At 38.2% G+C, this 24,300-nt stretch overlaps 4 protein-coding genes across 4 annotated transcripts in view; 3 read left to right on the top strand and 1 right to left on the bottom strand.

The window, feature by feature from the left end:
* Positions 1-5,096, bottom strand: part of lmtk2 (lemur tyrosine kinase 2) — a 35,421-nt gene extending 30,325 nt beyond the window's left edge. The window contains exon 1 of the mRNA XM_077557031.1: positions 4,604-5,096. Coding sequence (XP_077413157.1) covers positions 4,604-4,706 — 103 coding nt within the window. The 5' untranslated portion in view covers positions 4,707-5,096. The remainder of the gene's footprint in view (positions 1-4,603) is intronic.
* A 1,907-nt stretch (positions 5,097-7,003) lies between these two features.
* LOC144044079 (parvalbumin beta-like) lies at positions 7,004-11,758 on the top strand. The gene is made up of 5 exons (XM_077558283.1): positions 7,004-7,164; positions 7,631-7,716; positions 10,336-10,468; positions 10,694-10,803; positions 11,509-11,758. The coding sequence occupies exons 1-5, from the start codon at positions 7,046-7,048 to the stop codon at positions 11,529-11,531; spliced, it is 471 nt and encodes a 156-aa protein (XP_077414409.1). The 5' UTR covers positions 7,004-7,045; the 3' UTR covers positions 11,532-11,758.
* Positions 11,759-14,664: 2,906 nt separating this feature from the next.
* On the top strand, positions 14,665-18,275 carry LOC144044080 (parvalbumin beta-1-like). The gene is made up of 5 exons (XM_077558284.1): positions 14,665-14,695; positions 15,095-15,167; positions 16,099-16,231; positions 17,635-17,744; positions 18,086-18,275. The coding sequence occupies exons 2-5, from the start codon at positions 15,107-15,109 to the stop codon at positions 18,109-18,111; spliced, it is 330 nt and encodes a 109-aa protein (XP_077414410.1). The 5' UTR covers positions 14,665-14,695; positions 15,095-15,106; the 3' UTR covers positions 18,112-18,275.
* Positions 18,276-19,258: 983 nt separating this feature from the next.
* On the top strand, positions 19,259-21,844 carry LOC144043414 (parvalbumin beta-like). Its single transcript, XM_077557021.1, has 5 exons — positions 19,259-19,329; positions 19,876-19,945; positions 20,043-20,175; positions 21,271-21,380; positions 21,476-21,844. The coding sequence occupies exons 2-5, from the start codon at positions 19,885-19,887 to the stop codon at positions 21,499-21,501; spliced, it is 330 nt and encodes a 109-aa protein (XP_077413147.1). The 5' UTR covers positions 19,259-19,329; positions 19,876-19,884; the 3' UTR covers positions 21,502-21,844.
* The last annotated feature ends 2,456 nt before the right edge of the window (positions 21,845-24,300 follow it).

The following is a 24,300-nucleotide window of genomic DNA, read 5'->3' as shown; positions in this document are numbered from 1 at the left end:
GCTGCTTGAGTGAAGTAAGAAAATGAAGGTACTACGCAATGAAGGAGATTTAAAGACGGCGATGCACTGTCAGCCATATGTTGAATGGTAACAAACAGTCAAACGCAAATATGAAATGAGATCACTCGCAAGTAGCTGCTGCTATAGGCCACAACTCATGCCCTGCCACTGACGGCTTTTTTTTATGCCGCAGAGTTCTGTTTAAACACATCCACAAACTGTTTCTCGGCTTTCTTGACTCTTTTTGTCAATGATACACACTAGACAGCCATGCAACTCAAAAACATACACACTCACACGGAGACTAAACGCCCACCTGCGTGATGCCATCTCAGGTTGAGGTGTGTCCATCCTGATTTTTGGGATACATAACACTTTGTGGAAACATTCTGGGAGGTTATACAACTATAGACTGTAGTTGGTAAATGTTTTTGGACTCAAACTCTCTTTGCAGCAGTCAGCGGGGATTGCTGTTCCTCAGATGAGTCTGGAGATGCGAAGTATATTCCATCTCACACTGTTACCGTCTTCTTGCAGATTTTGTATATAGGCCTCATCAACATTTGTTACCAAATTGGTGAAATTGCATTTTTTGGGGCGGGCCAATGTGCTTGAGTCTCTAGCTGCATGACTGGCCATCATGTCTCCTTCAGTCTTATAGATGGTCATGTGACTGTCACGTGACTATTATTGTTAAATTGTTTATAGTAATACAAATTGTTATGGTAATCCAATTACTACACATTTATTTACATGTGCTATCAAAAAAAATGTTTAATATCACGTTAGGTCCTTGTGCTCTGTAGTTTTTTTTTTTTTTTTTATGACGGTATTGAAGGTGAAACCGTTGCTATTTTTAGACACCCTGGGATACCGTTTCATCGTCAAACCGCCCAACCCTAGTACATACAGTAACTACTCTTACCAGTTTATTTTATTATTCTTTTCTTATATTTTCTTGTGTTTTGCACAATACACGATTGGATAACATTCGTGAAATGTTAATGAATTTCAATGGAGTAAATGAAGCTACGAGGCCCAAATACAAAATGGGTTGGTTGCAACTGACTCACAGTGGTGAGCCTTGATGGGAGAGTCCCAACAACAGCTACAACAACTGTTTATCTCAGCTTCTTTCGGAATCATGTATTGCATTGTAACACATCTATTACAATTTTAAGACTGGGCAAAGGACAGGTTGCAATGTCATAAAAAACATTTAACACCATATCAAAAACATTTTCCCTGTATGCAGTCTTATGATTGAGCAAACAACAGCATTGCTAATAATTGACTAGGGATGATAAACTTGGAATGTGTGTTGCGGTTATACATTGGCAGCTTCATTACAAAATACTCGCTGCTGCTTTTACTTACATCTTGGGTAGGGAACATGAAAAACCATTACATCTCTCAATATGTTGTCTTATCCCAACGCTAATGAGTAATGACCTAAGATTTAAATAGCACACTATGAGTTAGTCATAACCATTGACTGTGTTGCATGATACATGTTGACGACTGGCTGAACACTGTATAAAGATGACCTTTCTATACCTGCAGTCAGCTATGCTACTGTAGCTCAGAGTACTGCAGGTAGCAATGGGAAGAAAAATTCATGACAGAATTTGACATTTGCCACTCAAAAGGGATAATTGACTCATTTAGCCAGTTTCAGCAGTAAGAAGATATTGTGTCTACAATTAATGTGATAACGGCATTATATTTTATGTACAATTATCACCTTTAAAAACACATTTTGCCACTTGCTGTCGAGTGTAAATGACATCATGTGTGCTCAGGAAAAAGGTAGCTTCCAATCATGGCTCAGTTTGCTAGCGTCACATGACCAAACTCCAAAAACAGGTGAGCCGTGATTGGTCGCTAACTGTTTCCTGAGCACGCGCGATGTCATCTTCAATCAACAGCAAGTGGCAAAATGTGTTTATAAAAGGTATTAATTGTTATTGTACATGAAAAATAATGAATTTATAATATTAAAATAATTATGGAAAATATATTAACTTTTTACTGTTGAAAATGGCTAAATGAGTCGAGTATCCCTTTAATTGAAAAATATTGAAAAATAACAAAGCGTAAAGACAGTTGTCATTCTTATCATTTATTTATTTGGCTGACTTCATCCACCTCTTCAAAGCACCAGCTCGCCACAAATGTTTGCACTGGTGGTAGCACTGATGCGACCAACCAGCACAGGATTTGGTTGCACCATTCTTTTGGATAAGTACAGCATGACCATATTTGCTGTTGTATAGTTGTCTTAATAGGCATACTGTTGTTTCATATGATGTAAAAATGCATTTATCATGCATGACTTAATTACTAAATAATCAGTTCTGCTTATAAATTGTTGAAGGTGCATTTGTGGGCCAACAGGCAGGCACACACATTTATTTTTAAGATATACTATAAATCGTGGCAGTTTTTAGTATATTCACACACACGTTGCAAACATTCCACTAAAGGCTGTATTGCTATCTCCACTGAATGGGAACGATTCATCTCCCATTTTTCATTTAAGAATTTGAAATTAATTGGAAAAATGGAAAACAAACCTTTATCTAAAGTTTTATTCAGGGTTTGTTGAACATAAGTCGGGAAACAAATATGACCGTAATTTATTTCCCTCAAGCTGACTTTTCCTTAAATCCAAAAGATGTTCTTTGGCTGCTGCTAGGGGTAGCACCAACAATGGTAAAAAAAAAAAGGCAAATTCTGAATGCATCCGATCAGCAACTCATGTTTGAAGCGTTTCCATCTGCACAGCCTGACGCGGTGTGCCAAGTGAGCGTTCCTGCACTCCTTTTTTGTGGCACTCTGAATAACTGAATGACACTTTCGAAAAATGCTGCGAGTGGACTGTGGCGCAAAGCGTACTCGGCACTCTTTCATTGCAACGGAAGCATGCAGGAGGAGGAGACAAGCTTAAGTAGTAAAAAAGACTGCAACATGTTCTAAACAGTGGGATTGCAGAGGGAGCATTAAAACATGCACTCGCGCAAGTGTGACAAGGACAATGAAATGTATCAGTATGTGGATATTGTCATAGATGTGCTTTAACTGTAATAAGTTGTGCACTGACAAATCAGTGATTAGAAAAATATTGACGTCTTCGAGCTCACTGGCGTTGTGAAGATGATTTTGAACTCTGATTGGTTGGCGATAATATTAGTTTGCATTTTATGGGCCAGCATTACTGATTCTGAAGGCCCTGGGGAGATTAGATTGATGTCACAACTCATAGAGGCTGAAATATAATTGGACAAAAAAAAATTCTAAGCGTATTTGAATCGAAACTAGGGATGCACGATAATGCTATTTTCAATCAATACACAAATAATTTAGAAAGTGCTGATGTCGATAACCGATAAGTAAGCCGATAATTGTTTGCTAAATCAACTTGAATATAAATATACTTTCGAGTCCTACTATAAGGCTAACATGTACAAATACATTGAAACATTGTGTAAAGCACCATGAAGCTGAATTTTATTGATATCTCTGCTTCAAAGACATCTAGTAACCCATTTTGAGTTTGCCAAAACAAAATAGTCGTGTTTAAAAAATGCAACATAAAAATGCAAGGGTGACATTTTGGGAAAACACAGTAAAGAAAGCTCACATTGGCGACTGCCATGTTGCCATGATGCATCTTCTGTCAACACGAGGTCTGTTGTGCGCATTATGACGTCACAAATATGCGACACTATCATAGGAGATGGGAGGGGTTGAGGAGTCGGGCACAACTTGAGCCACAACACAACCACAACAGATGGACCAACGCGGCAAGTCTATTATTATCGGCAGACTTCTGTTTTATCTGGTCTATCTGTAGGATGTCAAATTGGTTGATAATTGTCGATAATTATCGGCCACCGATATTATCGTGCATCCCTAATCGAAACAGATATTTTGTCGTGACCAGTAACTCGCCACTAAGCCCTATTTTGCCATGAACCACACAAGAACAAATTCAAAGTACAAATGATGTGCCTGTGAATGCATACTAGCTTGTGTGCGGCTTAATGGTTTCGGCCGTCACCCCAAAAGCATGGTCATGGGTTCGCGTCCCGCTTTGTGCATTTTTTAAAACTACAATTCCTTGACAACAGCCTATATGTTCTGAGGGTTATGGGTAAGATCTTGTAACGCCGACAACATCTTGAGGTTATGGTTAGGATTTGGCCGATGACGATAGCAGCCCATGTCCGACGGTTATGATTATAGTTAGGCTGGTAATGTCAATAGCATAGCAGCCTATGGTCAGTGGCAGAACAAAATTGAAAACTTCGTAAAAAAAGACAGAAGATGATTAAGTAAGGCAGGAACCACGCCCAGTGTATGACTTGGTTCGGCGATTGGCCAATCAGAGCCGTTCACGGCAAACTAGCGCTCGCAGGAGATTTGCCGGTCACGGCAAAATATCCCCTGCTTATTGGAATCAGTGCAGCTAGGAGTCGAACAGTTGAGAATTGAATAATCATACAATTTTCGCGTTAGCTCTCGGAGAGGAAACGATCATGGGGTTGTATATGTATTGAAAGAAAAACAAATACAACCAATAATTCTCCAACCGCCTTACCTATTTTGTGGTGGTACTGAAGAGGAGCACCTTCAACCGGCCAGCATGCCCACACCAAGATCGCGTTGAGCAGAAGCAAAACATATCCATAACAGCTCTTCATCCTCCCAGATTAGCTTCAAAACAAGCCGCTAGATGGTCGGAATTGTCGTTGTCAACAATTGGCGCCCGGGTATGACGAGAAGTCGCGTTTCAGTCATTGGTTAACACTAGAACGTTGATGTAGGTGGCACATACAAGCATTCTGTCGCTCTTTAGCCACTTAGCTTCAGCTAGCATGTCAATGGTAACAGTCTTAGCTAGCGACCACAAACGCGGCTACAAAACGGCCGTTTTCGGCGTCCATTCGGACAAAAGGTGCGAACAAGCTTGTCGCTCCATCATATTTGGTAGATGCCGCTTGGCGTTTTTCACGTGAACGTTGACTGAGAGGCATAAATCAAATCCGACTATCATGAAACTCATTCCCTCCGAAGCGCCATATTCCTTCGCGACGTCACATCACGAAATGGGGCGGATACCATCACGTAATTGACGCGGTGTAATAGCCAATCGCGGCTTGGAATACTGTCATGACTGGTAGAACGTACAACCAATCAGCAGCACTCATTATTTGTCATAGAAACATAACGCATTTCATGAAGGTTGAGGAAAGTTTACAACAGCATAGCAAGACGCCAGAAAAGTACTCACAGTCTGTATTTATTTTTGGTATGAGAACAAATACTTGTGTTAAAAAAAAGAATAAAAGTAGAACAGTATCAATTTAACTCCTGTGCTTAAGCCAAAATAAAAAAAGGGGGGGGGGGGGGGTAGCTAAACACTACTGTGAAATGTACTCAAGTACAAAAGTAAAAGTGTATTTTTTAATGTCCTTCGTGTACAATTAAAACAAAATCATATTTTATTAACACAAAGATACATTTGTATTTCAGCCAGTTTCTGTGGTCTGGTGGACAAGGGTGATCACCGATCAAGTCTAAAATGTGACAAATTAATTACATTTCATAGATACAGAATACAAAGTCTACATACCGCTATTCAAATGACAGGTTTTTGTGAAATAAAAAGAATGAAACAATTCATAAAAAGTTTTGATCTTTTCTACAGCGGTGGTAATAATTCAACAACAGAAATATGTGGTTGCATAAGTGTGTGCACACGCTCTTAGAGCTGAGATGTGGCTGTCTTCAGAATTAACAATCACATTCAAATAGGGATGCATGATAATGCTATTTTCAACCGATACCGATAAACCAATAATTTAGAAAGTGCAGATGTTGATAACCAATAAGTCAGCCGATAATTGTTTGCAAAATTAACTTGAATACAAATATACTTTTGAGTCCTATTAGAAGTCTGACATGTACAAATACATTGAAACATTGTGTAAAGCACCATGAATCTGAATTCTATTGATATCTCTGCTTCAAAGAACCCCAGTAACTCATTTTGAGTATGCCAAAACAAAACACTCATGTTTCAAAAATCCCAAAAATTCTTTATGATCTGATTTATCTGTTTGATGGTAAATTGGTCGATAATTGCCGATAATTATCGACTATTGATATGATCGTGCATCCCTACATTCAAACTCAAGTTCCTGCCATCATTTAAAGTGCCTCTAGTTAACCTCAATTAAAGTTCAGATCTTCTTGTAAACTTTGCCTGATTATTTTTTTTCTTGCTGACTGATATTTCACACTCTTCGTTAATTCCTTCCACCTTGTCTAAAGTTCAATCTTATCTGCACCATAACAAAATCAACATGTGGGAAAATGTGTGACAGACTCCCCCACCTTTGGTAAAATGTTTGTGATTTGGGAATATACATAGAAGCAGATGGTGTTGCTGATTGAAACTTGCAACAGTATTGCAAGAGGAAGGTCATCAGAAACACAAAATGTCCACTTGGGTGCGAACATCCAATATGTAACATCAATGTGTTGAAAAGGCCCTTCATCTTCCATTTATTTTTGGCCCTTGGACGAATTTATCAGAATTGAAATGGCATGGGATAGGCAAAAGAATCTCCATCCTAGGTCTCGACCATTGAAATACTAAAATGATTGGTACCAGAATATTCACATATTATATACTGTTCCTTAGTAGATAACATAAGCCATCATCATAAATGTGACTGAAGCAAATCAATGTTATAGAAAAAAAACACAAATACTTGAAGTGCGTTGAAGATTATAAAAGGGCTTCATAAATGCAACACATTTACTGTCTTTTAATTCAAATATACAAGCAGCAATAATCAGAGAAAAATTGCGCCACTGAATTATTTACTTCTGCTCAGGGAATTCTTGCAAGCTAGCAAAAACAATCTGAGTAAGAGAATTATGTGCTCTGATTAACTGATGAAGGAGGAGGAGAGGAGGAAGAGGAGGAGGATGCCTACTGGGTGGTGTGGTGGGGAAACACTCCACGGGTTTGATGACAGATGTGTCAGGTTGCTCCTCGCACAAAACATCACGGACCTGCAAGAGAGTTTTGGTGGCTTTGAGGCACAACAATCCAAACGGAGACAGACAGTGTGACAAAGAAGAAGAACGGTAAGCATCTTTTTTATTTATTCTGCATGACTTTATTTATAGCAACTATTTTGGCTGTGTGGCATGATGAATGTGCAGTCTATCAGAATTAGAATTATCTTAATTGGCCAAGTATGTTCAAACACACATGGGATTTGTCTCAGGTCTCAGGTAGTTGGAGCCACTACAGCAAAAATGACACTATAGAAATGTATACAGTACAGTATTTACAAAGTATAGAGAGTCATGAAAGCAATACAAAGTGTCCAGTAGTTCAGTAATACCAATCAACATCAAACTATCAAATGATGCATGAATCAACTCCTTTATTGAAAATAATGTTTTTTTTTGGGGGGGGGTTCTATGGCTCTATGATACAATGTGCTTGGGCATGCGCTTAAATTCTGACTTTATGCGTCATCTAAAAACAGAACACACCTTCCCCACACTTGACTGTGAATTGCGTGCATGTGCGTGACTCCCCCAGGCAAACGCAGAGGAAAGACAGGACCATGGCATTTGCAGGGATGCTGAGAGAAGAGGACATAGAGGCTGCGGTGCAGGCGTGTCAAGGTGAGTCAAGCCGCTGGACATGAAATTGCTTTCACACGCTAATCAAGATTGGAAATATATATAAATGGACATACACAAGACTAGACTCCAATCGGGGCCAATCTGTATCATGTGTTTGTCCACAGTGAGAATAGAGAGTGCATGTAACCAAGCAAAGAGAGCAGATCTGTATTGCCTTGTCAGTTTATTTTCACGCTAATTCAGTTAAAAGCACACACACATATAAATATATAATATAGTCCGTGTTTGTCCATCTTTGCGTCGTTTGGCTGCAGGTTATAGGCCGTAACAGGAAGTAAATAAAACTCATTTAACTGAGTTAATTTTTTTAACGTTTTAAAAAATTTCAATAAATTAAATTAATATACATATATTATTTGTATTTGTTCCTTCCCAACTCTGTCACCTGGTCCACATGGCCCTGTGCAGAACAAACTGTCACATCTCAACACTTAATTATCTATCTCCAGTTATAACGTTTGCACGACCGCTCAGGTACTGTGATGAAATCTGAATGTCAGGGCTGAATAGTGACGCTTCGAGCAAACTCACTGACTTTTCCAATTTTGTTGGAGGCAATGACTTCTCTCATGTATCTTGGAAATATTTTTATTTTAATTTGACATATTATATTGTGTAACTTTCAAAAGTGGAAATTGTTGTTGTTTTTTTGCTACAGAGCACAAGTACAACAATTCAATCGTACCTAACTTTAATATAAAATGCATGCAATTGTTTAGAAATTGTTGTTTTCAAAGTTTTGAGTATGTTTTTATCCAACTATAACATGCAATACACTTTGATTAGTTTATACAGTGTCTTGATGCACGATGGACTTTTAGCATTTACGTTTGTATTACAGTCTACGGCAATCTTCAGCAGGGGCATGCAGTGATCTTCGGAGGGGCAGGTGCTCAAAGTAAAAAAAGGGGCACATGATAATGTCCCTGGCCTGCACTGTCCACTCACTTGGGGTTCCAACTTCGAACCCATGCCATCGAGCCGCTGTGCGTGGGGCGGGGAGCTTGGGGGGATAAAAATTTGATAGAGGGTGTGTGTATGTGTGTATGTATGTGCGTGCGTGCATGTGAAAAAAAAATCCATTGTAAAATTCTTAATTGAAATAATGGCTAAACAATAAATCATATATGACGAAACTGTTATTTTTCTGCAATGCCAATGCCAATCACCCACAAAAAACAGTTTTAACATTTGTGCATGACTAATCAATTATGAACAACAAATTTACATCAATACAAATTATTATGTAAAATGTACATGGAATTTACATTTTAAATAAGACAAGTAGTGCTATTATGATTTTACTATAGTGCATGTAGCGTAAAAAAATGTCTTATTTTACATTTAGCTTGATTCAGATAAGAGCAAATGCCGTTTACCATTTGTCTGTGTAAATTGTCAATCTTTAGTTATTGCAACTGTATTCCACAATTAACTGCCACATCCAAGCAAGCTCGATTGTTCTTGAGAAAACGCTGTGATTATATTTTTATTGATTCTTCATTGTCCCGCTAATTTCTGAAAACACTGCTACCTGTTTCTTAGGACCTCACTCTGGCCGCAAACCCCACCAATGTAAAAAACAGAGCTGTTGGTTATAATATAAACAAAGATCACGTAGAAATGTCCACAGATACTTTAAAGTATATTTCAATTCAATTCAGCTTTTATTGAGTACATACCACAAGACTTAATTAGCCTAAAAAAAAGGTACAAACATCTATGAAAGTGTTCCTTCTATTTTTCACATTGAGCAGACGTCTTTTATTTTATTTTTTACAGATTCATGCTGCTCGCAATAGTAACGTCAGAGCTGCGCGCTCCTAGCGCTTGTCAGCCGCGTGAAAGTACAAGAAAACATGTAACTATAGTGTTTACATCATTAGCATATATAATCCATTCTATGGCTGCCTTGTAAGATCCATCTGCCTTGCTGACTTCAGGAAGAAGAATGATTCAAATTCTGACTAAGTGTAAGAAATTCCGACATTTTCTGTGTACCTTAAACGCATTAGTAGTTGTAGCAGATGGGGGAGAGAAACAGTTGTTTTACCGGAGATTTTTGCCGTGGCGAAAGTGGAGGGGAAGGATCGTGGTCTTTATTAAACTGGGGGGAACGTGTCCCCCGCGTCCTCAGTGCACTCTATGACCTAGGCTTTTGTTTACTGTGAGTGAGACGGAGCGACCAATTTACCGACGGCAGGCGCAGCGGCGAGCGACCTGGCACGTCTCCTAGTATGACGTCATCTTCGAGTAGTCGTCACCAAAAGACATCGTAATAATAATTAAATTTATGTAAATTATGTTGTTAAATTTTTGTTTTGACAGGCAACAAAATTACTTTCACACACACCACGGGGTTGTGGTGAGCTGTTTACTATTTTTTAACAAGTAAAAACATTTTTAATAATAAGTGACCGGTATTTGCTGCTTTGAAGACTCCCTTTTTCTTTTATCGCTCAGTTCCTTAGACCGAAACATCTTTTTGTTGAATTACGGTTATAATTCTTTAATTAAAAAAAACAAATATGTTTTTAGCACTACAGTGCAGTCTAATCTTGTCTTTTTTTTTTCTTTTTCTTTTTTACTTATTCACAGCTCCTGGCACATTCAACTACAAAACTTTCTTCTCACAAGTGGGACTGGCTGACATGCCGGAAGCAAGTTGGAAAAATGTGTTCACAGTCCTGGACCAGGATTGCAGCGGATTCATTGAGGAGAAGGAGCTAAAGTATGGCTGAGCGTGTTTCGTTTGAGTGGCTTAAAGTTTTAGATAAGCAAGGAGGGTGTCTGAGTTAGATGCATTTAAGAGCCCTCAAGCAGAATGTTACAACTGTTTGAACGTTACAACTGTTAATTATTGCAAAAAGGCTGACTAAAGGCAATCAGATAAACCTATAGCATAAAAGGTCAAATGTCAACAGTACAAACTGACTCAATTTTGTTCATCCATCAGACTATTACTTCAGAATTTCTCCCCTAATGCAAGGGAGCTGACGGTGGCTGAAACCAAGATGCTGATGGCGGCAGGAGACAGAGATGGTGATGGCAAGATCGGGCTCAAAGGTATGGAAAATGTGGACATTAAACAGGTATAGAGCTTGCTTGAGCGCGTTCTTCCGCCAAAGGCTGAGCAGGAATCCTTATTTGGACACCTACTTCCTGTATACATTGGGTATATAAAGTATACACACTCCTATTCAAATGCCATTTCTACCAGTGTACTCAATTGAAAAAAAAATTATAGAGAGAAAATGAAAATAAACAATTCAATAAAATGATGGTACGAGTGTGCACACCCTCTTCTAAGTGGGGATGTGGCTGCGTTCAAAATTAACTAGAGCTGCAGCTAACGATTATTCTAAAATCTGTCGATTATTTTTTTCAATTAATCAATAAACCCAATTAAAACATCACCCCCACCACCCCCCACCCAGAATAAAATACTTTTTCACTGTGTGTCAGAAGGTACAACAAGCCTGTTTATCCACCTATTACTATTGCAAATAATCACTTTATGCTCAAATAAACAGGTCCTAATTTTATACTATGCTGCTATGGCCAGTCAAGGCATTCACGTCAATGGCCAACTAATCATCCGTTCATTCTGCTTACAGCTTATTAAAAAAAAAAAAAGTAAACGTGGAGAGGGGCTAGAGGGAGCTATCCACTATCTAGTGCTGAACTCACACACTATATTATGTTCCATTCACTCATGCCGTCTGCCCACCCATGTTGTGTTTAAACTCTTCTAATTTATTTTTCTATCAGAGTTCTACAATCTCCTGAAATGAAGAGAACTGCATGCACTAGCCTTGACTGTCTCCCCCTGTGAAATAATACCAGATGGAGACTCATGACTTTCCAGATTTGTTGAAGCAAAGACCAGAAAACTCAGATAATCCAAACCTGCTTGTCTACCTGCTGCTCTCCTTGTTGGTTTGATGGATTGTGGAAGCCCATGAGTGTTACGATGAATCAAGAACGTTTTTGGAAATAATCAATAAATGATTTGATGAAATTCTCTGGAGTTTTTAATTACCCGACATTAGACAGTGGATAAGACGAATGACCTAAAAGTAAACCATGAAGCTTTTTTTTTTTCCAGGAAAGCTCAGTATTGTTCATTCGATTTGACATCATCATTGCTCTCCTTTTTTTTTTTAATTTTACTTAAAAAAATAAATAAATAAAAAATTATACATATATATATATACTGTATATATATATATATATATTTTTTTTGTATGTGGGTGAGTATGTGTATGTGCGTGTGTGTGTGCGTGTGTGTGTGCGTGCGTGCGTGCGTGCGAGCGTGTGTGTATTCATCAGTTCACCTAAAGCCTATTAAAAAAAATCCCATACTAATAATATAATATAATAATAAATTGCCAAATGCAGAAACATCAATGTAAGTTATCACGATGTGGTGGCTCTCGCTAACAGACAGAATTAAGTAACCAGAATTAGGTTAAAAAATTCTATATACGTAGACCATGTTTCTATAAATTTTGATATTTGGTTTTGAACCATGAAGCTTTTTAAATTCATGAAAATCAAGCTATGTACAGTAGTTGCTGTAATTGTCCAGCCTGGCAAGCCACACCCACTTTCTAAATAGAGCGTGGGTCTGGTCAGGCGGCCATAGACTGTGATTCGGCTCCGTCCGAAAACAGGACGGCCCAATCAAAATCGTCTATTTGCGTGACGTCGTCTTTGCGAGCAACGTCACTCTTCAGTCATCAAGTTTTTCCCGCAACAACGACATTCAACGACGATGCCATTCACTACTGTCTCTCTTCGGCCAGTAGCCATGTTGGATTTGAACTCTGTCTTCGCAAAAAAAAGAGAGACTTCAACGAGATTGGAAACTTTCTATGGCAATTATGGGGAATAATAACTGGAGATTGTTTACTAGCAAGGAAGCTATCAATATATTGAAAGTAGTTTTGGATGAAGTTATGATAAAGAAGTAAAAAGCACCAAGCTGTCAACTTTCCCGAAACCCAGATGACTGATGGATGGAGAAACTACAGGCCCACTGGGTTATTTCAGAGCAAACTGCCTGTTTATGAATGAAATATACGACAAGTGATGACTTTTACTTGCAGGCGTTAATCTCATATGCTAGAGCGAGGACAGCACCCAGACTGGAAGCAGCACATCATCTGAAGGTGTCGAAGGGCCAATCTTCTCACATACGAGAATAGATTGACAGCTACATGAGCCTGACTACACACATTCTAACCAACAAATATGCACGCATAATGAAGAACATGGATAGATGTGAGCATGAAGACATCTGTTTGATTAGTAGCTATTATAAAGTCTTCCATTCCAATTAGATGTATGGCAGGCATGTTCATGCAAATTCATATTCGTGTTTCTTAACCATGTTTAAGAGCTATCCATACTACAACTTTATAACATTTGATTTGAAATAGGCAGGCATATATATTTTTTGTTCTTAACTTTATTCAGCCACATCATTACATATCTTACTTTTTGACAAGGCGAGGCAGGGAAGACTCAGGCGCAGGAATTTGGTTAGCCTCAACAGCTGCAGTTTAATTAACACAAATCAAGTCTGGACTGAGGGGGTTATTACGTGCAAGGATTCCACCTGACACCACAAATATACTAACATATAGAAGGAGTGGCATGGCTTAGGTGGTAGAGCGGCTGCCACCCAAGCTGAAGGTCATGAGTTCTTTCCTCGACGCTTACAATTTTTTTTTTACAAAAATTACAAAAAATGTCTTAGAATTTCTGAGCGAAAAAAAACTTTACAAGGTTTTTTTCAAGTAAATATTGCTCATTTTGTCGATCAATGGTTGTTTTCCGTCTTAGAAAAAGAAAGAAAGATTAGATAGAAAAATTTGGGGTGTCAGGCAATTAACGTTTTTGATGGTAATTAATTGCATGACTTCACTAGTTAAATCGCGATTAATCACAAATTTCTTATTTGTTCTAAATGTAAAATAAAAAAAATTCTAGGTTTTCATACTATTGTTAGCAAAAGTGGAAAAAAATGTTAAATTAATAGAAATAGTTACAATACATTTTTGACATTTATAGCCGTCAATGGCAGTGGATGATTTAATCATCTTAATATTTATCCAGCATTTTACTATTTTGGGGGATTCATTCTAATCATCCTCCAGGAAACATTCTTAAATATAAACAGAAATAAAATGTAGTGTAACGTATGTGTCAAATAATATGTTCAGTAAAAGTAGACATTCTAGTTGGCCTTTATATATATATATATATATATATATATATATATATATATATATATATATATATATATATATATATATATATATATATATATATATATATGTATGTCATCATTTTCCTATAGTTTGGGGATTTATTCTGTAAAAATAAACTGATTAAAAAATATATAATGCTGACATGCATAGCAATAAATAACATAAAGTTACCCTGACTTTTCGCACTGTCCTTCGAGCCCCGATATAAAAGTATCAATGAGCATGTGGCTGTAATATGAAGATAGAAGTCATTATCACAGCGCTAAACACATCCTGGATGCTGTCATTTGCAACCAAGAGCGGACTTCTGATTGGCCCACAAACAGGAAGACCCAGTCACTCATTTGTCTGATTCCACATGGCGAATGACACTTGAATCATCTCCAAAATCACACGTGCGCAATTTGTCTCGTGTAGTAAGCGGAAGTCGGTTAATTTGCCTTTTTCGGGTCCTTCATTAGCTTACGAGCACATGGAAGCCCGATCATTTGTTGCCCTAAAAATAGACTGGACAAGTTGACAAATTTTTTCGAGAGCCAGTGCATCTTGGCACCCGATACCAGACCCCAAAGCTCCGTAAGCTCTGGAGGATAGGCTATATAAGAGGCATGCAAAGCTCTATTGGGACATTCACTCGGAATCCGCCTTGGTGTTTTCACTCGCCTCAACGCAGGGCAAAGGTGAGTACGCACCTCCCAAAAAGCTCCACAAAACTGAGGATTCACACAAGGACACTTGTTGCGCCCTGGCCTGGACTACAATGATAATGAGAAGGAGGCGAATGTTCCAATTTGGATCAAAAGACACAAGAGGACTTGTGGATGATGAGCATTTGTGCAAGGGATGTTGGCATCCAATGCACTCGCTCAAGATGTATCTTGTTGGGAAGGCTCACTTGTTTGGCATAAACTATGTCATTCTCACGATTTGTTGTGTTTATGTCTGTGTGAATGTCTGTGGCAGGTTGAGTTGTATTGAACAGACATGAAAAAAGATACTTTGAAGTTTTGAATTAGGTCACTATTTCATGTTTGTTTGTTTTTTAACAATTGTTGATCTTGTTTATCCTTCTCTTGTAGATAAGAAAAAAAATGGCCTTAGCTGGTTTGCTCAATGAAGCTGACATAAAAGCCGCTCTGAATGGCTGTGCAGGTAATCTATCTATACATATTTGTCTTTCAACATTAGCTATATCTGTACAGGCCATTCCGCTGAATTGGTTCCTCGCTCGTTGTGGCAAATAACGCCTCTTTTCAACTCAATATCTGATACTGACTCATAGTATGTATTAGCCATCTCAGATAACTTTATTTCATTACGTCATTCTTTATTGTATTGAAAGTCAGAGCAAGTTTGAGCATAGAATTAGAAAATATGGATGAAATGTAACAACGCGGCATTTATGCAAGGAGCATGTTGACACTATATGATGAGCTCATTGACATGATTCAACAAAAAATTTGATTTTAAAAATTAATAACATGAAAAAATGATTTCGGTAACAGGAATGAACCAAAATTGTATCTCCCGAGTTATTGGGATTGACAATTCTGAACATCTGAGCGTTTCTTATATTTCCACAATGCAACAATTACATTTCCACGGCGTATTGTACTGCTTTTGTCTGTGACTAGCATACTCACCGGGCATATTGACATTTGATCACATTTTCAAATCCAAATAATCCTCACAAATCAAATTACAACGATCCAAAGTCCAATGCTTAACAATGAGCAGAAAGTGTCCTTTCACCGAGGATAAATGTTGCATTTGGGGAAAGTGGGAAATCGGATTTTAAATCAATCCAAGGATTGTGTCAGTTACGACCTCAAAGCATTTGAGGCATATCTATCTATCTCTCTATCTATCCATCTATCCATCTATCCATCTATCTATCTATCTATCTATCTATCTATCTATCTATCTATCTATCTATCTATCTATCTATCTATCTATCTATCTATCTATCTATCTATCTATCTATCTATCTATCTATCTATCTGTCTTGTCTAGTGTTTAACAGTTGTTAGCGTAGTTGTCTTTTTTTGTTTTTGTTTTGTTCACTTGACTGTTTGCTTTGCAGCCGCCGACTCGTTCAACTTCAAGTCTTTCTTCAAGGTGTGTGGTCTGGCCACCAAGTCTGCCGATGATGTGAAGAAAGCCTTCAAGATCATCGACCAGGACAACAGCGGCTTCATTGAGGAGGAGGAGCTCAAGTAAGATGTCCAAACATGTGTGAAACATACATTTCGATAGCATAGTTCCTAAGTCACGTTTGAATTTTAGCGGAAAATAACAGTGCAAAATCAACAAACAGAAAGAGTTCAGTTGCCTCGATTCAACGTTTGCGGATTACAATGACCTGGATGAGTGACAAGCAAACATAAAGTAAACAAAATCTTTTTTGTTTTGTTTAGCAAGCGTATGGGTATTCCTTGTTGCTATTGGGACAATAAGTTAAAAATGACTGGTGTCTGGGAAGTTATGCAATAGGCTAACCCCTTGATACTTACTTTTTTTTTCTCTCACACAAGAGCCATATTATCAGAGCAAATATAGAATTATTCCCGCCCGTATACATGGTCGTTTGTGCTCAATTGGAATACACCGTTCGTAAGCGCGACGTGCGGACGACGTAATTACCTAAAAATACTTTATTTCTGCTTTTCGCTTTCTACGATCAATAAAAGACATTCCATGTATTTTCATTTTATGACCACGCTAAATAAAGTAGTCGGTTTCCTGCTCGTTTACATACAAACTAATATACATTTCCAGGAAATGATTAGCCTTCTATAGGGTAATTAACCATATTTTCAAATTAAAACAAAATAATGTAAATGGAGGCAACATGCCAACCAACAGAAAGGTAATGAAAGGAAATTTGTAAATGTATCTTACACATTTAATAAATTGTTTTTTTGCATATTTTTTTGTTGTTCTGTTTTTATTTTATTTTATTAAATTAATCTAATGGTGATGAATAATTTGTAAGTAAATATGGTGGAAGGTTCAGAATGCAACATTGTGAGAAGTGAGAGTATAAAACTGATTTCCCCCATACAAAGCAGAAAATGAATATTCTTTTAACAATAAAAAAACTAAATGTTAGGATTTCAAATAAAATAAAAACCTAGGTGGATTACTGGTTAGCCCGTCCGCCTCCCAGTGCTGAGGATGTGAGTTCAAGTCCGGGCTTCGGCCTTCCTAGGTGGAGTTTGCATGCTCTCCCCGTGCCTGTGTGGGTTTTCTCCGGGTTCTCTGTTTTCCTCCCATGTTCCTAAAAACATGCATGGTTGGTAGGTTAATTAAAGTGCCTAAATTGTCCCTAGGTGGGACTGTGAGTGTGGTTGGTTGGTTGTCTATGTGTACCCTGCCATCGGCTGGCAACCAGTTCAGGGTGTAAACCGCCTAATGCCTGAAGCCAACTGGGATGGGCTCCAGCACCCCTGCGACTCTTGTGAGGAATAAGCTGTTCAGGAAATGGATGGATTGAAAAAAGACACAAACGTAAACATTGAATTAAAATCTTTGAGTCAGTGATAAACTATTTCAAAGTCAATAACATTTGCATATATATTATTTTTTTTAATGTGCCAATTGATTTCCTGGTTTGTAGGCTGTTTCTGCAGAACTTCTCTGCATCTGCCAGAGTGCTCACCGACAAGGAAACCAAAGCCTTCCTCGCCGCCGCTGATGATGATGGCGATGGCATGATCGGAATTGAGGGTAAGCTGTCGTTCAGTATTTCGATGGACACTTACACAACAATAGATTTTGATCCCAATACTGAATTTCCTCTGCAAAATTTCATTTGGAATGTAATGTTTGTGGAGTTTTTATCATATCCTTGATATTTAATAAGAATTGATGTTCCATAATTAATCAATATCATACTGAAGTGAAGTGAATCGAATAGAATCGGGAATGGAACTGAACTCTAGTGAATCAAAGTCGAATCGATTCAGGAAATTAGAATTGATACCAAGTCCTAATGAAAGACGAACATAACTTGCAATTAGTCAGCCACCAAAGCGCTCCCTAACATCTGTTCCTTTCTTCTTCTACAGAATTTACTGTCATCGTCAAGGCATAAATTCCCCCTGACCAAGATCCTCTTGATTTCACGGACGTCTTCGCGGGATCATCAACTGAAAGAATATTTTTTATAGCTTAATTATGAGTCGCCTGCGGACTATTCCTCAACATTGGAGCACATCCTTTCACTGCTGTGTGTGAATGTTCTGAAACTTGTGCAAGTTGTACACCATCTGCACTTTTGAGGCAGAGTGAAAAAAATAGGAATAAATACTCTTTTGGTGTAAAAAATCATCCGTCTTGTGGCCCGCTTGTTTATGCACCGAGAGACGGTCGACACATACAGACAGTGATGATGTCACTGGAATGGGCTCTGGAATTTGGCAGGGAAAAACAGCGACTGCACTTGCCAAGCTTTTTGAATACAAGAGCAAGTGACCTCGCCAGTGCTTGTTTTCTTAATTGGTTTGTGCTGCCACACATATTGGATACAGTTCCAGTGGCATGGAGATTTCCATTGAGGCTGGTCAGTTCAATTCAAAACATATTTTCTGTTTGTACTCTCATTGTGTAAACCCTGCGGTGCAACCTTGCACGGAAATAATCTTGGGACAGCTCAGCCCCTATCAAATTCAGACTCTCTTTGGGGCTTGTTAGCGTTAAATGTGACAGCTGCCAAGTGAGACCCCTCAACATGGGACAGTAGTGCCACCTAGATGTGAACAATAATCTCCAATGTCAAGGCCAAAATCGTCGTCGGTCAAAGACTTTCCGTTTATTCTACCAGGGGTGCAAAATCAGCTATTCACAGTGCAGTTGGGATTCTGCTCTAATCTGCAACGTTGTTGCCATTTACAATTGAACGCTGGCCTGCCCATTCAAAATCAAAGCTCCACTTGTTGAATATGGCTGAGTGTTGCCAGCACCACTTCCAATTCGTCCCCCTCCCCATAGCCTGGCGTCGCACTATTCTTAGCAAGGAAAGGGTGAAGGGGGGTGACCACAGACTTCTTCAAACGCACCTTTTAAGCGTCTTCGTTTGTGAAACTTTAAAAATAGAGCGTTCCCTGGCTACGGGACAAAATGTACACCCCCCACACCCCCTACCTCCCCTCGCCCCCTCCCCATTTCAGTGGTGTCAATTATCTAGTGGCTCCGATTTCGATGGGGTGAACCTATAAAAGGTCAGCGGTGACACCGGGGCGATCACTGCAGTCGACTCCCCGACTCCTGTCCCGCATCATCCGTACCGTCCAAAACAAAGACCCCCCCAGAGGTGAGTTTGATTCAGCAAGATGTTAAATGTTGAGGAAGATTTTTTTAAAAACATACCATGAAATTTGGGAAGGATAAGCATCAGCTGCTTTAAGAAGACGCGTCGCTTTTGACACCTATTGAGTTATAAACTCACATGGGACCTGTCATTCACGACGTCCATTTGATGAAAATAGAATTGAAAATTATAGCATGTTTAGTATTGAGTCCTTCTGATTTGGGTGATTAAGAAGTTCTGTGGTTTTTTTTTCTTTTTAAACTTCCTCTGAGTGGATACGTGCATGATAGGCCGGATCAATTGATGTGGTCACCATTAATGGGGACCCCTCCTTACCAGCAACCGCATTCCAAAAAAAAAAAAAAAAAAAGTCAATCTATATAACTGACTAATAGTTATATTTTACTGTATGCTGCTGCAAAACCTAATTATAGGATCATCTCATTTACACAGCACATGACATATCCATGTTGATTTGTTTTAAATGTAACATCACTATGGCTCATTTGCAATATGCGTCCCTAATGATACATTTTGTTTGGAAAACAGCACATTACAATGGCCCTGCACGGTATCCTGCATGATGCTGAGATCTCTGCAGCCCTGGATGGATGCAAAGGTGGCAAGAAAACTCACCTTGACACACACAAACCATTTTCTGTTTGCACACGAAATACTCTGGTCTTGATGATGTTGACATCCTACTTGAAATTCAGACGCCGGATCGTTCGACCACAAGAAGTTCTTTAAGGCCTGCGGCCTGGCTGGCAAGTCCACGGGAGACTTGAAGGCGGCTTTTGACATCATTGACCAGGACAAGAGTGGTTTCATTGAGGAGGAAGAGCTCAAGTAAGATAACAGACACAAAATAAAGGACATACTCATATGTGATAAGAGTCTTGCAATAAACCCACATTTAATGTTCATGACATTTAAAAGTGCTTTTCTGATGTTTAATTGACTCACAAATGACTGACTGACATATTTCAAATGGCTCAAAATTGTATTGGGCAGAGTTACCATACTGCCTGTTTTTCATACTTTAAGGTTAGCTGTGGTGCTGTTACTGACATCCATATACTATCGGCTACACTTATACAATACAAATTTCCTAATCCTAAATGGCACAACATATCAAATACAATTGATTGATATTAGATATAAAGAAAAATATGTACCCTTAAAACTGTTGGGTCAAAAATTGGACCGATGCACTATCGTGGGTCAATTTCACCCAATATTGGGATGTTTTCTGTTTAGGTTGCAAAACAACCCAGCAAGGTCAAATTGGGTCAAATGGATCCAAGTTAGCAGATCAGTCAAATTTTTTACCTACCGTAAGTTTTAAGTATCACGTATCACGTATCACGTCTTAGCTTATGCTGATATTAGAAAAATAGCTCATACATAGAATCAAAAGGAACCAATCAATTTAAACACATTAATCAATAATTAATAATATCTTTAAGAATACATTAGTTATAAATTAATGAATGATATGATAAAATATTTAACAATAATAACATCAAAAGAAATACATAAGTAAATTGCAAATAAAAAAATCACATTAAAGAAAAATAGAATACAATTCATTATAAATGAAGCGCACGAGAAAATGCTTAGTAAAAAAATAATAGTAGATTTTTTTTAGGTATGAATAAAAAATAAAAATAAAAAAAGGAAATTGAAAATATTGAAAATAAAAAATGAAAAAGATTAACATTAAAGCATAAATAATGAAATAAATTCATATACAAATTGAATATTTTTGATATCATATGTTTATATAATATCATGAAAATAAGTAAAGAACAATTAAAACAAACAATAAGAATAAAATATAAATAAAAATAACGAAAAAAAAATAGCAATGACGCAAACTAAAGAATGAGGCAGCTGAGACGTCATTGATGACGTAATGACCGACGATGCGCGTGTCCCCAGGCTGTTCCTGCAGAACTTCAAGCACGGCGCGCGCGCCCTGAATGACGCCGAGACCAAGGCTTTCCTCAAGGCCGGTGACACCGACGGCGACGGCAAGATTGGCGTTGATGGTACGACAAGCATTCTGCGCATGCGCTCGCTGTGAGCTAATTAACGCTGACTTTTTGTTCTCCTATGTGCCCCCACCCCCTTCACCTGCCCGCAGAGTTCACCACCTTGGTTAAGGCGTAAAGTGGCAAGTGACCAACAGCACCCGCTCTCATGGAACAACAACGCCCACCTCCCCCCTTTTCATCTGAATACAAATCATTTTTATACATTTGCTCCAGAGACGTTTCCTCCTACGCAACACACACTGTCCAACAAAATGATGATTGTGATTGTCGTTCGGTTGTGTTCATGTCTTAAATATGAATTTTGCTTCTTGTAAAATCTATGCACTTTCCAGGAACGTACGGTAGGAAAGAATAAATATTCTTTTGCTACGGTCGCTCGGTCTTATCGGAGGTTCATCATGTGTATGTGACAATCTGACTGAAAAAGCACCGAATAAACTTGAGGACAGGAAAACTAACACGTTATTCGCCATTCAATCACGCTATGAGAAAGAAATTTGCACATCAACTCAAAACACTTTACACTTGACCACCAAGTGGCGCCATCTTTGCTGAATTGGAAGGGATGCGCCTGACAAAATCAAGTGATTAAAAAAAGAATCCTCTTAAAACAAGGTATCCAAGCCTATATTTGGTTTCAAACTTTTTCGACACAAAAAGTCATTATCATAGTAATCAAATAAACTAAATAATCAAGCAATGTCATGGACCCTCCAACTAAAACAATGACACATTTTAAAAATATTAAAGGCCAAAATAAAGCTTGTCCTTCCACTGCACCTACCACATTTTTTGTTGTTGCGCAGATGCAGCTCACATTTCTCATATTCATTCTCATATATATATAATTTTTTTTAAGGGTTGTCAAAGTTGTAATACCCAAATTTCTCCACTAGGTGGCGCAACATGTTTCTGTTTTTTCCCCCTGCATATTAGAATGAATGAAAACAATTCTTAATGCAAAATCCAGTGGAATACAAAGTCATTGTAATTAAGCCTCCTCATTATGTGTCCTGTAAGTAAAAATTTTAGTGCAACTGTAACATTATGCACACTTTGAACGTTAACACTCCACTTAAATATAAGGGGGGGGGGGACTTAAATTATTTAATTGAAATTTATTGCACATGAAAGTTAAACAAAAATGTACCCAAACAAATATATCGAAACAAACATTAAATCAGGGGTGCTCAAGTTCGGTCCTCAAGAACCCCTATCCAGCCGTTTTCCATGTTTCCTTCCTGCAGCACAGCTGAATCTAATGATCAGCTCATCAGCAAGCTTTGCAGAAGCCTGAAAACGATCCTGATCATAAATCAGGTGTGTTAGTAGAGAGAAATATGAAAAAAAAACAGGCTGGATAGGGGCTCTCAAGGACCGAACTTGAGCACCCCTGCATTAAATGCACACATGAACCACAACCAAACTTCACTCAAGCAGGGATTCTTTCACATAGCACTAGAGGAAGCCCATGTAACACTAGTGGTTCTGCAATACATAAGGGGAGTCTCAATAAATTTGAATATTTTAGATTAGTTTATTTATTTTATAGTAAACGTGTTAGTAATAAATTATTCAGTTCACATAGACGCACTCTAACGATTTCAACATAATGTCTATGGTAAAGATTGTTCATCTTATACCTTATAGCATGCAATAAAAAAAAAATCCATCCATCCATTTTCCAAACCGCTTATTCCTCACCAAGGTCGCGTGCATGCTGGAGCCTATCCCAGCTGTCAATGAGCAGGAAGCGGGGTACACCCTTAACCGGTCGCCAGCCAATTACAGGGGACACATAGACAAACAACTATTTGTACCAACAATCGCATCTACGGACAATTCGGAGTGGTCAATCGGCTTACCATGCATGTTTTTTGGAATGTGGGAGGAAACCGAAATGCCCGGAGAAAACCAACGCAAACACGGGAAAAACATGCAAACTTCACACAGGAAGGCCGGAGCCGGAATCGAAACCTGCACCTCAGAACTGTGAGGTGGACATAATAATAATAATAATATTATTATTATTATTATTATTATTATTATTATTATTATTATTATTATGGAGAATTTGGCATTTTCATCAGCAAAGCTACAATCACAATTATATTGCAAAAATATTAATATACTGTGTAGTTTACTCTTATATAATTCAGGGCTAAGAAAAATTCATAGACCGTTCATACTGACTATTTTTCATTTTCTACGAATTATTGTCATTAATTACTATAGTTGTCAAACGATGAAATGTTTTAATCAGATTAATCACGTCTCAGAATTTTGATTAATCGCGATTAATCGCTTATTTAAAAAGGCTTTTTATCAAAAAAATTTGCCCGCCAAATTTAAAGAGCACTTGTTATGTGTTAATTCTTTCGACATTTAATGTTATGAGGAAGTTTTTTGATCCACTGCAAACGTTCATCTTCCTCTTTTTCTAATCAGTTAATTACTTGCATAATTTAAAATGGAAAAAAAATACCCCGATAGTTTGACATGAACAAATATTCTGAATGTCACTTTTTTACTAGTTAATTAATTCGTTAACGCTTGAACTTTGACAGCACTATTAATTACTTCATGACTACATTTGCTTTTAAAGTCCTAATAAATAGCCAACAGTCTGTCTGAGAGTATGAACAGAGGACGGGCCGCGCTTTTGGCCTAAGGTTCCAGAAGCCAAGACGATGTGGGAGAGCATTAGCAAATGTAAATGAATAAATGATCGTGGGTAACAGAATAGCGTGCAAAGGTATCTCCTTGGCACATGACATCATGCAGCGATTGCACTGCGGCGGATTGAGTCCAGCTGTCGATCCGGTGTCCACTCCGCCGCTCGTCTCTTTTCTGAGGGACACGATTGAGTTTCTCCCTCAGCTTCCACCGCACTCACGAAACAAGGAGGCAAAGG

This window comes from Vanacampus margaritifer, chromosome 2 (genome assembly GCF_051991255.1).
Source record: "Vanacampus margaritifer isolate UIUO_Vmar chromosome 2, RoL_Vmar_1.0, whole genome shotgun sequence".
In the NCBI taxonomy this organism is placed as follows: Eukaryota; Metazoa; Chordata; class Actinopteri; order Syngnathiformes; family Syngnathidae; genus Vanacampus; species Vanacampus margaritifer.
The sequence above is the reverse complement of the archived record's forward strand: the minus strand, read 5'-3'. Positions and strand labels throughout refer to the sequence as shown.

Excerpts from the sequence above, each read along its gene's own strand:
- LOC144044079 (XM_077558283.1), top strand. The coding sequence starts at position 7,046 with ATGACAGATGTGTCAGGTTGCTCCTCGCACAAAACATCACGGACCTGC. Across the intron at positions 10,469-10,693 it reads ATTGAGGAGAAGGAGCTAAA|ACTATTACTTCAGAATTTCT; the intron begins GTATGGCTGAGC and ends TTCATCCATCAG. Across the intron at positions 10,804-11,508 it reads TGGCAAGATCGGGCTCAAAG|AGTTCTACAATCTCCTGAAA; the intron begins GTATGGAAAATG and ends TTTTTCTATCAG.
- LOC144044080 (XM_077558284.1), top strand. The coding sequence starts at position 15,107 with ATGGCCTTAGCTGGTTTGCTCAATGAAGCTGACATAAAAGCCGCTCTG. Across the intron at positions 15,168-16,098 it reads CGCTCTGAATGGCTGTGCAG|CCGCCGACTCGTTCAACTTC; the intron begins GTAATCTATCTA and ends TTTGCTTTGCAG. Across the intron at positions 17,745-18,085 it reads TGGCATGATCGGAATTGAGG|AATTTACTGTCATCGTCAAG; the intron begins GTAAGCTGTCGT and ends CTTCTTCTACAG.
- LOC144043414 (XM_077557021.1), top strand. The coding sequence starts at position 19,885 with ATGGCCCTGCACGGTATCCTGCATGATGCTGAGATCTCTGCAGCCCTG. Across the intron at positions 19,946-20,042 it reads AGCCCTGGATGGATGCAAAG|ACGCCGGATCGTTCGACCAC; the intron begins GTGGCAAGAAAA and ends CTTGAAATTCAG. Across the intron at positions 20,176-21,270 it reads ATTGAGGAGGAAGAGCTCAA|GCTGTTCCTGCAGAACTTCA; the intron begins GTAAGATAACAG and ends GCGTGTCCCCAG.